At 37.4% G+C, this 16,016-nt stretch overlaps 1 protein-coding gene across 1 annotated transcript in view; it reads right to left on the bottom strand.

Moving 5' to 3' along the window:
* LOC107751884 (E3 ubiquitin-protein ligase TRIM71) overlaps positions 1-16,016 on the bottom strand; it is a 46,908-nt gene that overhangs the window by 12,284 nt on the left and 18,608 nt on the right. Inside the window, exon 2 of the mRNA XM_016567652.1 lies at positions 1,322-1,489. Within this exon, the coding sequence (XP_016423138.1) occupies positions 1,322-1,489 (168 nt within the window). The remainder of the gene's footprint in view (positions 1-1,321; positions 1,490-16,016) is intronic.

Raw genomic sequence — 16,016 nt, 5'->3', positions numbered from 1 at the left:
ACAGACAAAGCCTTAGTTTGTTCATATTAAGAGATTTCTTTTATTTGTGTAACTTACTTGTTTGATTTGGGGTGTGTTTTAAAATTTCAATTTAGTTTTGTTATATTTCAATGTCACAAAGAAACGTGCAGCAATAGCCTAATAAAACGACACCTTTTAATTTACTGTATAATGTCTTCAATCTCATTTTGTTAAAAAACATTGTGAGAAAATTGAATTGTGAAATCAAAATTGTGAATCGAATCGTGAGTTGAGTGAATCGTTACATCCCTACTATTAATTCATTTAAATGAGTTCCATTTAAAAACAAGTTTATTGGACAGTAAATTTACCCAATTTTTATTTAGGTATGGAACTACTGAATTACATTTCATGTTTATTTATTTGGCTATACTTTTGTTAAGTACTTGTATATTTTTTACATTTATTTTGATGCTGTACACTTGCTCCTTTTGGTATTGTAAATGCATTGCTGTAAAGGGTGGAAAAAAACCTGAGCATGCCACAGATGCTGTCAAAAGAGCTTAAGTTGTATTGATCCGGAATATTCCTTTAAGAAAATATAGTAGATAAAGAGCTACTGAAGCCTAGGACTGTTTTGTAATTTCTCTCATAAGAATATTAATGGCATACAATACAGTTCAAACGTTTGGGTTAGGGATTATTTAATGTTATTTATGTTTGTTTAATACAAAAATGTATTTCTGTGATGCAAACTGAATTTTCAGCAGCAACTACTCACATGATCCTTCAGAATTCATTCTAATATGCTAATTTGGTGCTCAAGAAATATTACGTATTATGAATTATATTGAATTATTAATTATCACTTATATAATTATCTCCAACTATCAAGTGTTGAAAACAGTTGCTCTTTTGTGAAAACAGTGTTCAAAAGAACAGCATTTATTTGACAGTAAGAGTGACAATCTAAGAGTCTTTGTCACTTTTAATCAATTTAATGCCTCGTTGCTTGACTAAAGTTTCATCTTTGGAAAAAAAAAAAAAAGAGAGTCTCAGAGTTATCAGTGTATTGTAGCAAAAACAACAGCTCAACATGACACTGAAGCATTGACAATGACAGTGGACCATAAAGACACCACAGTAAACAACAACCAATTGATTCTATGGTAATCTATTTATTGCCCTTATTTATTAATTTTGGTATTCAGAGTAAGAAAAATAAAGCAAGTGCAAGTCTTGTTGCATCTGGTAAAACACTCTGAGGTCCAAGTAAAACAGCAGGAAGGATAAATAAAGAAATGTCTGTTAAAATACCCAGCAGGTGTTTGTGTATGAGAGATTGTAGTTGTTCACTAACCTGTACAGCCTGTCTGCCCTGCTGTGCGTCTGCGAGCAGCTGGATGGTCAGCGCTCTGGAGTCCTGCAGTGCTTCCTGCAGGTAGGTGAAACTGTGACCCGCGTGTCTGCCCAAGCTGCACTCTCTACAGATTGGCACGCCGCAGCTGTCACAGAAAAACCGCAGCACCTGTGAAGGAAAACAAGAGAAATGGTGTGAAATTAACAGAGTTGCAGTCCAATTTATTGAGTGATCGATTGTGAAGTACACTGCATGTGAATTTTGTAACCCTCAGAGACCCAAGCATTGATAATACTGACAATCATTATCAGTGATGATAATCAGCCTTGAAAGTGTCTTTAGGAAGACTCTGACTGGATATAAACATTCAGATGTTTGGGCATCTTGATAATCAAGTTAGAAATTGAGAAAAAAAAAGTGCTTGGAAAAGTGTGTGTGTGTGTACTGACATGCAGGCTGATCCAAATTGTAAATATGTCCCTCTAGGTATGTCCCTCTAGGTTTATCCCATAGTTAAAATAAAATTTAAAAGTGAATTCAACAAGTGTGAAAAGGAATCAGTCAGATGGTGAGATTTAATCAGTGTATGTAAAAGGCAAAGGCCACACTTATACTAAAACCACTCTATAATTAAGAGCTCATAAACAGTTACATTGGTCAACTGCCAAGACTATAAATGTTTACAGTAAGGTAATAGGTAGATGTGTTTTCACAAAAGTTATTGTAGAAGCCTACGTTATATAAGCACACTCAAACTCAGAACATTTAACTCTGACAAGAGACAAAAGAAAACTAAAGACAAAGAATATTTTAATGTATGGTGTTAAGGACCAAACATTAAAGGGGTCATATGATGCTGCTAAAAAGAACATTATTTTGTGTATTTTGTGTAATGAAATGTGTTTATGCGGTTTAAAGTAAAAAAAACACATTATTTTCCACATACTGTACATTATTGTTTCTCCTCTATGCCCCGCCTTTTTGAAACGCATCGATTTTTACAAAACTCATCGGTCTGAAAAAGCGAGGTGTGCTGTGATTGGCCAGCTATCCAATGCATTGTGATTGGCCGAATACCTCAAGCGGGAGACGGAAATGTTACGTGAACATTTGGGCTGTGTTATGCAAATCTTCCCACATCGTGATGTAGATATGTGGGGGCGTGTTAGAACGCGCCGTTTTAGGTAGGTGTGGCTAACTCTTAACTTTTATAAAGAATATCTCTTTGGATTTGAGACTTTAGTCTTTACAACTTTACAGATCTTCTTTATGCACCAAGAGCTTGTAACACTCCAAAGAGAAAGGAAAAAATGAAATCGCATCATATGACCCCTTTAAAGAGATTTTACAGCTAATAGGGATGGGTCACAATCGTCCAACATCCAACTAGTCAGTTACCAGTAATTAGTTTATCTAGAGTTTTCAATTTTTTAAAGTGTATATATAGTCAAATTTATCTATTTATCTATTAAATTGTATTTATTAATTTAACTAAAACTAGCCTGTTGATGTGCTGTGCTTTAGCAGCTTACATGGCGTTTTTGTCAAGGTTCTGCCATCTAATAAACAATTTATATAAATGTGATTAATATAAAATATATGAGCATATGCCAAAATTCTACTTGTATACAGTGTTGATATTCAACAGACTAGTTCAATTCTGCCACAAACTTAACACTTAATTTAAAGAATAAGAATGTATGCCATGACACAAAGAATCTGGACTCTTTCAAATGCCTTGGCAAGAAGTAAAAGATCTCTCCCAAAATGGGAATTCAGTCCTGCTTAGGGCTTCCTGTGTTCTGACAGCCTGTCGATGGATTGCCTGAAGTCTATTGTTGTGTCACTCATCTGACCCATTTAAGGATTACTTCATAGTTGTTTTAAATATATTTCTATATATTGCCTAAAAAGCACTTTCAAAGTACAAGCCTTCTTATTAACGTTCAAGAAAAACGTTAAAAATAAATGAATTAATAGATATCATTTATTTTATTTTTTTTGCAATACTTGCATCAAAAGCTAACCGGATCCATTTAGGGTAACACTTCCCTGAGAATAATAACTAAAAGCTGAAACCGTGTAATTGGCCTGAACTCAGTATCACCCAAACAAATTCTCCACCTTCCTCCGAGTGAAGCTCAGTGTCAGGTAGAGTATTCCTTTTCAAAACCTGCTAGACCGCCTTCCTGCAACCTAATGACTTTACCAAAGACCAGATCAAACGCTAATTATATCTCACTTGGCTATACGGCAGCTGTGTGTAAATCTAGAGTCATGATTCCACTCGAGTTACCTGCTCGTAAAAGCGGGTCCCCTCTCTGTGGACCAGATGCTACAACTGCACTAGTGTGTACAGAGGTCACATGGAACCACTTTTTGGGAAGCAGCTTTTCAGAGTGACTGGAATTAGGAGGAAGCAACAGAGAGGTGGCGGGAGGAAACTTACCACCCAAGACTCCCGTGTTCCGTCTGAAACATTTATGTAGCAATGGCCCTGTTCAATTACGTCAAGTTTCACAAGCACAATGTGTAGCACAACTATATTTGCAGGGGCTGGTGGATCCAGTGACTTTGCATAACTGTTTCTCATGCCCAGGAACTGTGTGGACATTGTTAGCAGAAGCAGCGTTTCCTGGTAAAGTCCTAAATTATTCCCACGATGTAACTATTAAGCCCAAAGTATACCTCAGTTTTAACATGAACGTGTGGGTGTATGCATACAGCAGAATGCATAGCTTTTTTTAAAGTATAGTCAGTTTGATAGCAAATGCTAGCAAACGGCACTCGACATACAGTATGCGCACAAGTTTCATCTTTGTCCAGTGTCTGCACCATTTCTCTCCAGAAATTATGACCAATAAAAATGTCTTTTTGCTTGTTTTTTGTACTCCACAGTTGTGGCGTTGCATTTCCCTGTTGTTCTGCCTTATCAGTTTCTTTCAACTGTGAAACACTGTGCCGGGCCAGTGTTATGGACCAACAAATTAGTAAAACAAACAAAAAAAATATACAAAAAATGGGGTGTGTGCTAGACAAGCATACACAATACGTGTGATTAGAAAAAACTTGGCTGCACCCAGTATATTCTGACTGTAATTTGCCTTATTTACTTGTTTGTATATTCATTTTACAGGGAGTTTTTGGCCCCAGTGATGAGGAGAACAGCAGGATGGAATGGGATTTTCTTTGGCTATGTGGATGATGCATTTTTTCCTCTAGTGTGCTACACATATACATAACTTGACTTTCCTGTTGGCCTCTTCTCCTGTACGCTAAAGCTATCACTGTAACGACTGACTGGTATATAAATCTTTGACAAAGTACACATGCTTCTTTTCCTGCCTGTGCATTGGCGTCCATTACCTCGCACACTATCTTCTACACTGGACCCAACTTTTTCACTGTTGCTCACCCCCGCCACCTTCTCTCTCTCGGATGAGGGCCTCTTGTTGTGACTGTGGCATCCACCAGTTTTTCCTTAAAAACAGGTGGGGAAAGATACAATTTCTCCTCTCAGAGGTAAAGAAAAGCTAGTTAATTTTTCAGGAACAATTAGAAGTGTCCTGCTGAATGAAGCTTCAGTTTTGGTCAGCTAACACGGAGTTGCTTCCATGATGCTAGAGCAGTGGTGCTCAACCAGGTGGCCTTAGAGGGAAAATTAATTATATAAATTTAATTTATATATACATATATAATTATGACATTCCAATCCTAAGATATGGCTCTGGTCCCTTCTTCAATGTAATTTGTCTCCCATTTTATTGCATACAAGGAGAAAATCGCAAGTCTGAATCTCTTATGTGATGGACCATCAATAATTCATGATTCAAGTCTGTAGGACACAATTTTTTTGCAAGACGAAGAATGTGCTGAAGCCTAACACTTATGATTATAGGTTTTTCAAATCCGTAACCATAAGTATTGAGCTATAGTAACTGTGATGCATTCCTTAGAAAGTACAAAAACAATCAATGTTGGAAAATACATAGATTCCAATGGTGAAAGTAAATGTATCTGAACAGATTCGTAATGTCTCAACCACATTTAGGTGAGCATGTGTGTTCACTTTATGGCATTAAAGAGAAGTTTTATCTAAAACATGTTTTTCTAAGTGATGCCACATTACTGCAGTATAATAAAACATTTATTGCAGTGTATATCAATACTTCATGTATCACAAAAGAAAAGTCTACGAATCAGATCATGGCCCAAGTACCATAATAATGGATTGTGAAAATTCAAGCGATTTGCACCCTTATGACAGAGTATTCCTTGGTTGCAAACAGGTTTGAAAGCAATTAAATCCATCTTTCCGTAGTTCTTCACCATTATAAAGTCAGGCTGAAGTAGAGGGATGTTTACCCATGGTGGACCCGTTTAACAGAACAACAACCATCATGTCGGAGACTACATACTAGGCATGGGCCGATTACCGGTTTCAAGGTATACCGCGATTTGAAAATGTCACGGTTTCAAAACCGCTAATATTTTCCGTTATACCGTTCCTGCGGTATGCACTGTTTTTCATGTCTCCTCAAAGACTGACGCCCCATTCACACGGGGCGTCGGCGTCAACGCCTCTCGTTCACTTTGAATGGAGTGACGTCAAGCGTTGCCGAATTGAATTGTGGGTCTGTTGCGTCGCGTTGGGTCCGTTGCTCGCGGCAGAAGTTGAAAACTTTTAAACTTTTCAAGCTCCTTCCTCCTGTTGGTGCGAGCGAGCGGTCAGTCACGTGTGTGTTGCAATGCAATTGTTTTCCAAAATGTCATTTATGTGAAAATATGAAGTCTGTAAATGCCCGTTAACACAGGCCAAGACGGACGCACAGAGAAAAATACTGTAGCAGGCAGATAACTCGCTGTTCATGATGCACGAACTATTGGAAGAAAATCCTCAATATTGATTTGGGGGTTTATATGAACGTGTTTCTGAGGGGAACTGACTGTCTTCAGAAAAGTTTACGTGGTATTTTCTTTTAATCTCGTCTTTGTATACTTCATATTAAAGCAGTGTTTCAGCGCAGTGCTGCTTTGTTTATGGCGGTAACCAAGGAAACACAGTATCTGGTGTTCCTGAAGCGCCTCCTGCTGTCAGAGAGTGAATACCCAGTCATTTAAAAATAACACATTTTAGAGCCGTAACGACAATACCGTGATACCGTGATATTTTTGTTTAAGGTTATCATACCGTCAAAATATCATACTGGCCCATGCCTACTACATACTAAAGAAAAACATATACTGCAAAATCAACAGTTTTATAATTCTGCATTTTCAATTTAAAACCACAGTGATTGCTAACTAACACTACATAACTTTGGTTATAAAAACCAGCTTCCCTCAAATGCTGGGCATACACTGCTCACAATTTTGCTGTCTTAGGAGTTCGCAAGAACTTTTTAACCAATCGTTGATGGTTGTATGCATGTGAGAGGAATTACAAGCAGAGTTGAGTGCTTTATGAACCTCCTAAACTCTCTTTTAAATAATAAGTAATATTATTTACACATGTATCATTTACACAACTAGGGCTGTGAATCTTTGGGTAGACAGCGAATCGATTCGATTCACGATTCATAGGTTTTCGATTCGATTCAAGAACGATTTTTTTGCACATTCACAGCGATTCGATTCGCAATTAAATTCGATTTGATTCGATTAACGATTCGATTCTGCATTCTTTAAGTGCATTCACAGGATTATTTAAATGCTTCCCCTAAATTCTTTAAATGCTTAGTCAGGGGGCAAATTACACAGCAGCCTTTATGGTTAGAGAACCATGGGTTAGAGAAAAAAGAACAAACAAACACTTTTGTCCATTGTTAGATGCTAGTTTAATGATGCTATGACATGACATGGCATATGTAGACATTTATGTAAGCCAAGATTTAAAAAAAAGAGCTTTAAAAGTATTACGTATAGGATAACATTTTGTCACACCAGGGGCGTAGCCATCCTTTCAGAAGTGACAGAAATGTCAAATACAATAATTTTATGTATTTATTTTTTTTTTTTTTTACAAGGAATTATTTTCTTATCTCTTACTTTGAATTTGCTATAAGAAATCAAATACACTGCTGGACAATAATCAATCATTTGTAATCTATAATTTTTTCCTAATGGCAATTTTATGATGACTGAGAGCCATTGAAAAACTACAGAAAAGCAAAACTACTTCACTTTAGTATTACTGGCCACGAGTACGAAGAGGAGATCACACATCAGCTGCTCAAAAAATGTGTCAGTGAGACGAACGGAGAGCGAGCGCAATCTTGTGACAGTCTCAGGCGGTAAATAGTGGAGCGCGTGAAGGAGAGATGCGAGGCACGAACACTGTTCAAGGTCTCCATTAATTCCTGCTTGTAGTAATTTAATGTGTATATATTTTGAAAGCATTGAATCGCTATAGAAAATCGTGATTCATTCCATTCTTAGCATTTTATATCGATTACTGTCCGAAATCGACGATTCACGATTCAAAAATCCATGTTTCAAGATTGATGCATTGCATCGTCAGGGTTTGTAATCGATGCATCGAGAAAACGAGTGAATTGGTACACCCCTAATTTAAATATAAATAAGTTTGACCAGAATATATATGCTAGCCCCTATTCACAAATCACATGGGATACTCGCTGTTAGGCAACCTTGTAACACAAACACACACACACACAAACAAACAAGCTGTTTTGAGAACAAACATGCTTTATTCAGCAAGTCATTGCACATATGTCTTTGTTTTCTTTCTTTTTCTGAAGCAATAGCAGCAATATTGAAAGCTTCAATCTCTTTTTAGTTTGCCATGCCTTTCTTAAAGGTACAATATGCCATTTTATCCATTTAAAAAAAAAAAAAAAAAAGATTTTTAGAAAAACTTCAAAATGTTTTCCACTACTTTTTTCCCCCCAAAATATAAATGTACCCTTTTTTTAACATAAATATTTCTATATAAATTATATACAGAAGCACTAAATCTTGAACGACAGGCGTCGGCAGGTTTAAAGTCAAGGGTAAAGGGCAAAACTTTGTTTGAAGACCACAGAGGGCCACGCTAATTTAAGCACTCTGAAGTAACCGTCAGGCAAACTTAAACTGCCCTCTACTTCCGAAACTTTTTTTCTGGGAAGTCACACATCCCCTTTGAGGTTTCTGCTCTTCCTAAAACACAGATGGACAAAATCTTCTCTCTCTCTCGATGCACACAGAACCACATGGCCCTACACCCTCCCACCCGCTGTGGGAGGTGTCTGCCCATTTAAATGTCCTTATTGGCTGGTCGGGAGGGGCAAAAGCAAAATCAGCTGGGCCCCTGGCACATTGGATTCCAGAGTGCACATGTGTGTATGTGCGAGTGCTTTAGTGAAGCGTGAATGAGTTTGAACAGACATACCATGCAGGTGGCTGAGGTTTGGTCTGATTTCGTTGAACGAATATATGCATTTCCTTTGCACCTTTAAGTGCCCGTCTAAGAGAGGCTGGTACAAGACTATATGACATTAGCATTGACTGGGTCAACAGTAACCTCACATATGAGCTAAATAATAATGGAAGCACCAGACCAAGAATAGATGTTGAGCTAAAATGGCATTGCGATTGGATTATATCAGTGAGTATATCATCCTTGCGTGACAGGCTTTGTTGTTGTTGGCCTTTTCACTTGTTTAGGTTTTAAGAGTGAAAGCTTTAAACTGCAAATATCTGATCTAAACAGTGGGTCTTCGTCACTAAGTGTGCACAAATTTGTGCGGGAAATCTGCGTACGAATGCTATCGCGAACAAATTATGATTCACCAATAACTTTTGTACTGAAATGTATTCTAAATGTATAATTTGGCCTCTTGCTTTTATTATGACAGGACAGTTTGAGGTACACAATTCTCATTCTCACACATTAAAAGATGGACCAGCTTTCAGCTGCTAAGCATTTCACACCTAAATGTTTACACCCTCAATCTGATTAAATGAAAAATTATTAAAGCGTCACAAAACAGTTCCAGTCCAATCAGAAACTGTGGGTAAAGGACTAACTTCCTGTCTTATGATCAGCATACTGCCACAGGGAGAAGAACAAAACACATACACAAAGACATAAGTCTCTAGACCAGCGTAGCCAGACCTTCAGACTGACGGCAGAAGGTCTGGGAACCTTGGCCAACCTTGGACTTTGAATGGCCAAGGACCACACAAGAGGCCATATGGACTGACAGGTAAAGCAACAAATCATGTTTCGTTTTGTGCTGCGTCATGTTTATGTCCCCACAATAACAGCACAGAAAAGTCTGTAAATCTCTTGGACTTATTTTAAAGATTCTATACCGCAAACTTTAAACTTTATCCTGATAAACGCTCATTGTCACAGCTGTAAACATGACGTCTTTCTTCTGCCATGAGGGGGTTTGGCGACACGGCATTTTTGTTTCCAGGTGGAACATTAAACAACGCAACACACATGTCTCCCGGAAATCCAGTATATTTCAACCAATCCGATGACGACTTCGAAACTCCTGAAGTGTTTCCAATTTTGTGTGCCATATGCATCAGACAGTCAGCCAACGGCCCGTGGGCGTGACATCTGAGGCCGAGACTACTAGACTCATCACCATCTCAAAACATGGTCTGCGTACCATAACGGCTTCTTTGATAAGCTGCCAGAGGTTTCTTATATAAAATTATGAAAGCACTTCCATGTGGCATTGCTGTATGTATGCTATAGAAAAGAAGAGAAGAAACTCCATGTGGATTGCCGTTAACCCCCTCAAAGCACACACACACAAATCTAGGCAGGTCTACGTTCCACATACTTAGGTAAAAATGTCAGAGGTGAAGACTGAACAGTTCTAATGGTGACGTCAGGTTTGGAAAGGGCTTGAATTGCTTGCATTAGAATGCACCACTGACCACTGCCACACAGTGACGGTATTTCCAGCATCTCCATGAATGAAGCAGTAAATTCAACGAGCTCATGTACAGATTAATATCAGCTCAAGCTCATAAAATTCATTTACCACCCATGGATGGACTGCCCATGACAACAAAAGGGCTGTTTGTTGCCTCCATTTGTGACAAATGGCATCCTACATAACTCTTAATAATATCTTGCTGTTTGAGGCTTGAAATAAGTCTAGACAGAGAAGTGGGATGTCTGGTAAAATTTGCTGTGGAGTGTTTTGACTGGTGGAATTACTAAAAGTTTCCACTGTGGGTCCTACGGAGTGCACTCCCTTTCTCCATCCTGACTGGCTATATCTGTCTTTCTTCCTCTAACAGCATTAAAAGTTCAGACATATGTTGCGCTTTCACGGCATCCTGCTTTACAGCTCCGGGCAGAGCCTCTGGCCAGACACACTTTTAAAATGCTTTTAAGAAGGGCTTGGGGGAGGATGGAACATAGCAAGTCATGTTAAAATATTTAAAGTTCTTACTGTTAAAAATGCTCTTCATAAAACTGTACAGAGTAGAAATGTGAAATGTCTCTTTTTGAGCACATATGGGGAAATATTTAGAGGGAGTCTTATAGATGGCTAGACATTGTATCAGCGAGGGATCTGCTGCATAATGTGCTGACAAGTTCACATTCCTCTCAGACGTCGCCTCAATCCGAGGAAAACCCTCTCAGCAAACTCCTCTTAACCCCTGAAAGATTCTCTCCTCCATATGGCTTGCGTCTTGGTTCCTGAGAGTTCAGTTTGTTTTAAGTGTGGACCACCAGATTCCATATCAAAGCACTGAGATGAACGCACGTGAAAATGGTTAAAAACAAAGAGTCCCAGGGTAATGGAGTTCCTGAGACAGGGCTGTAAAACACATGCCGAACAGCTCTTCTGGTCATGAAGACCCCCTACTAAATCCAAATACAAGCCATGAAAAGTTCGCAAGATACCAAATGACTCCTTTCAGGAGAGGAGCAGCAAGACAACTGTCAGTGATAAAACGGTTTTATCTTAATACTGAATTAGATCGGCATAACAAAACATTGACGTGTTGCTTATCAGTAACAGTAGACTTTGGTCATATTTACAGCTGAGGGAGTCGTAATTTGTGTAAAACCTGATAATTTGGTCATTTTTCCATTCCTCGTCATAATTTAAAAAATGTGTATTTCATGAGTAACTTTCTTTTTTATACTTAAAATTTTGTTTCTGGGTCATGTATTTAAGGCATTTGAAAAATAGCAAATATAAATTCAAGTTTGGGGTCAACTTTATTTTTCAAAAAGGCCTTATGAAGGCTGCATTTATTTGTTCAAAAATACAGTAAAAACAGTAATATTGTGAAATAGTATGACAATTTAAATTTTTTTTTCCTATTTTAATATAATGTAATTTTCAGCAGTCCACAAAAATCAGACATTTGATTTCAATATTTTGTATCATGGATCAGCTCTCAGCATGGGCCAAAAGAAAGGATGATCACATAATATCAGGGCTCGCAAAATCACTAGCCCGACGTCCCGGGGCTATTGTGTTTTCCAGTCGGGCTACCAAAATGTCCCACGGGTCCTTAAAAACTCCTAAAGTGAGTTGTATCAAACTTAAGACCATAAAAAGTTTTAAATACGTTAAATGGTATAAGAAATGTCTTAATTATAATTTCAAGAGGTCTTACAGTTGGGGACGGAAAGACAAGAGTCGTGATACGGCTGGATTAAACTTCAAAAGGCAATGATGTCATTGAATAAATATAAGCGCTGCAAGTTTCAAGTCAAAACGCGGCGCAGATGTCTTTATTTGAATGTATCTGAAGGCAACAGACTGTCCTCAGAAACGTGTCATTGGCATTTTTAATTTCATTTGACCTATAATTCCTGATAAAGCAGCGTTTATGAGCGCGGAGCTGCTTTGTGTACAGCCGTTACCGGGGAAACCACAATATTTCAGCAGAGAATGAATTAGCATTTCCAACAAGACTTTCTTGCTGTTTATGGTCAGATTAATGCAAATATCAACTCATGATTTTATACGTTTTAAATTGACAATAATTGATATGCTTGATTTATCCCTTTTCATAAAAATGGTCTAAAGGCTGAAATGCTGTTGTATAAGATTTTTGTTTTTGTGAAAACCTGTATCTGAACTGTAAATCATGTAATTTTATGGCTCAGTACTGTATGTTACCACAGACATTGTCCAACCCCACTCATACTGTGTTCATTTTACTTGTGTAGCTCTTAAAATGGGTCATAAATTGCCTTAAATTTATTTTTTAAAATTCTGCAGATACCCTGTAAATAGTGAAATAAAATTCCTTCCTTCACATTTGTTGATATTTGTGTATTGAAAAAAATTTGGATTGACATTTAAACTCCTATCTGATTTTCTATAATTAAAAAAAAAAGGTATTTTTTTATTTGGGCTAGTTAAATTAATTATCGGGCTACCAAAATCTGAAGAGTACCTGCCCGAAGGGCTACCAGGGATTTTGAAATTTTGCGAGCCCTGAATATGGAAACATGAATGATGTCCAGCCAATCAATTCCTCCATTTTTGACTCCAGCAACTCAAGTGTTGGGAACTAAACTAAAAGAGAAAGGAATTTGCATTCATGTCACAAAAATGATGGATAGTTCACAAGAGAGAGCAAGGTAGGGGTTGGTCTCTATGGTACTTCATTGACCCAACTAATCCCACACAGAATTCATTCTGGCCATTTGGGATGACCCTTAACCCACAGCCTTAAGCAAAAAGATGACAACAAGCTTTTAGATATCATGCTTTCCCATGCTTTACTACTACCCAAAAGCAGGCAGTAATGTGGCACATATGGCACAAACTAAGCACTATTCTTAATATCCTATGATTTAAAGTTAGTTTGTATGCCATGCCAAACTAAATATTTGGGACAAATATTTGCACATACTGACATCCATAGATATGTATAGGTAGATGCCAGAGTTGACCACTCCAGACACATCGATGCGTCCGCCATCTTGGAATGGTCAATGTCACAATAAAAAAAAACAATCAATGAGATACCACAACATTGCACATTAGTGTTGGGCAATATGCTCCATATTCATATAGTCAGCCTGTGAGATTGCCGACACACTATATAAGCGTGCTAATTTAATTAATTACTTACTTTGTTTCATAGCTGGAGAGTAACCCAACTGTATCCAGATCAGATGGTCACCGTAGCCACCCAGATCCAGACCAGATGGTGGATCAGCACCTCGAGACGACCTCTACAGCCCTGAATGTCAGCGGAGACCATGTCAACTAGACGAACCCTAGAGACAGAACCCCTGCGAAGACCTCGTCACCTTGACGGCCATTGGCACAAGACCACAGGAACCAGACGATTCCTCTGCACAATCTGACCTGTGTTACAGCCTGGAATTAACCACACCATGCTGTTTTTGGCTGGCCAGAGGAGAACTGGCCCTCTGACTGAGCCTGGTTTCTCCCAAGGTTTTTTCTCCATTTCTGTCACTGAAGGAGTTTTGGTTCCTTGCCACTGTTGGCTTTGGCTTGCTTAGTTGGGGACACTTGACTGATTGCACAGACACTATTGGACGAGAGCTGAACTGGATGATGACATCACGGAATCATCAATGAACTGACTTTATCTGGAAAAATGACTCATTGTTATCGTCCTCTTGCATTATTGACAAACTATTTTCCTGTTTGACTCTGCAAAACTGCTTTGACAACTAGTAGGCTATTGTATAAAGCACAATACAAATCAGTGGCGAGGCTACAGGTGGGCTTTCAGCTGTGGCCCACCCAATGAGAAGTTGTAATTTATTAAACGATAATAATAAACGTCTTATTTCACTATAACTTTATATATTTAGTTTTAAAAAATATTAAACTCAAGTTTTCATAGTCAATTGCAGGCAGTTTCTTAATTTTCCCTCTTCCTATAGGCACATACCATACGCTTGTCAAAAGGATGATTAGTTTTTATTTTAGTCCCACCCACAATGTTGTTTGCGACATAAGGACATAAAAGTAAAATAAGCGTGTTTGTGGAGCTGAATTTGAAAATAGCGAAACAAATAGGCTATCACTCAGATCAATTCTTTAAAAAGTATATATTGAATATCACAATTGAAACTAGGGCTGCACAATTAATCGAATTTCTAATTGCAATTACAATTATGGATGCCACAATTACGTAATCGTTCAAAGCGGCAATTAATCGTTCAAAGTCCACTTATGTTATTCTGCGTGCTTAAGATGTGTTTTTTTCTTTCTACAGGTTATCGTAAGGGTTTTTCCATTGTTTTAATTTTAGTTTTAGTATAACATTATAATACCATGCATATTTTTACTTTTTTATTTAAAGAAGAAACCAATCCAATGTATAGTTCACATTTGAGGCTTAATACTATAGAAAAGCAATACAGGTTTTTCAGTTAGAGTGTTTTCCTCTTGTTTATTTTCACAAAAAATATAGCATGCCGTTGCTTCAAACAATGATATAAACATCATTCAATGTAAATTGTGATAATCGTAATTACTAATGGCAATTGCAATTTCAAGGGAATAATCGGCAAGTATGATTTTAGTCATAATCGTGCAGCCCTAATTGAAACTAAGTCTTAGCACTGAATCCGAACCGTCTAACTTACAAATGAAGCCAGACCACCTGCGGGTGATGGATTTATAGATCGGAAACTTCAGCCAAGCGCGTTTGAAGCATCATACCATAGGTAGTGTTTGGTTCATTAAATAGATGCGTTCTTTGAGGAAAGAAACATAAAAACGTTGTGCTAGATCCTGTTCACCACAACAAACTTTATAATTTGAAGCTGCGCACATTTCTGCCATCCTCGATGTGTGTGAATTGACAGAGACACTTAATTATGAAAATCATCTGTGAAGCCCCATTGTCTCAGACTGAGGTAATGCTTTACAATAAACTTCCTTTAGTTAACATTAGTTAATGCATTAACGAACATTAACAATGAGCAATACATTTGTTACAATTCTTATTATATTTGTTAATGTTGGGTAATAAAAATACAACTGTTTGTTGTTATTTTTGTTAGTACGAATGTTAACAGAACATTTATTTTTAATAATGTATTAGTAATTGTTGAAATTAAAATGAATGTTTATTAATGTTTTTATTAGTATTGTGTATTGAACCTTTGTGCTGTATTTTCTGTTGGCAATTTTACATGCAGTTTTATGTAGGCCCACCCACTTAAACATTTCTGCCCTCGCCCCTGATACAAATAAAGGTGACTTGACCAACTCCAGGGTACCGCTAAAAGCAACCTAATATTAGTGTAATCTATTAACTACACTTTAGCCTATATCTTTTTAGTCAAGTAGCATATGGATGTCATAAAATATTTTTAATATGACTGAAGTTACTAATTATAATGCTTACATTTCCTCAGCAGCCACAGAAAATGAGAAAATAACAATCAATCGCTGAGAGCGATGTGGAGTTTTTCAAACGACTGGACTAGGCATGAGATTCTGACGGTATGATAACCTTAGATAAAAATATCACGGTTTCACGGTATTGCGATTACAGCTCTAAAATATGTTATTTTTAAATGTCTGGGTAAAAAACTACAACTTTATTTTCCACTGAACACAATACATTTTATTTTTAAGAAACATAGAACATTTTGGAACTGTAAACATGTCAGGCTAAATAAATTAAAACAAATAATTTAATTCTTCTTAATTAAATTAAGTGCAGTCACTGAGCCTAAACCTGCAGCTCAACTCAA

This window comes from Sinocyclocheilus rhinocerous, unplaced genomic scaffold, assembly GCF_001515625.1.
Source record: "Sinocyclocheilus rhinocerous isolate Xijiao unplaced genomic scaffold, SAMN03320098_v1.1 scaffold752, whole genome shotgun sequence".
NCBI lineage: Eukaryota > Metazoa > Chordata > Actinopteri > Cypriniformes > Cyprinidae > Sinocyclocheilus > Sinocyclocheilus rhinocerous.
The sequence above is the reverse complement of the archived record's forward strand: the minus strand, read 5'-3'. Positions and strand labels throughout refer to the sequence as shown.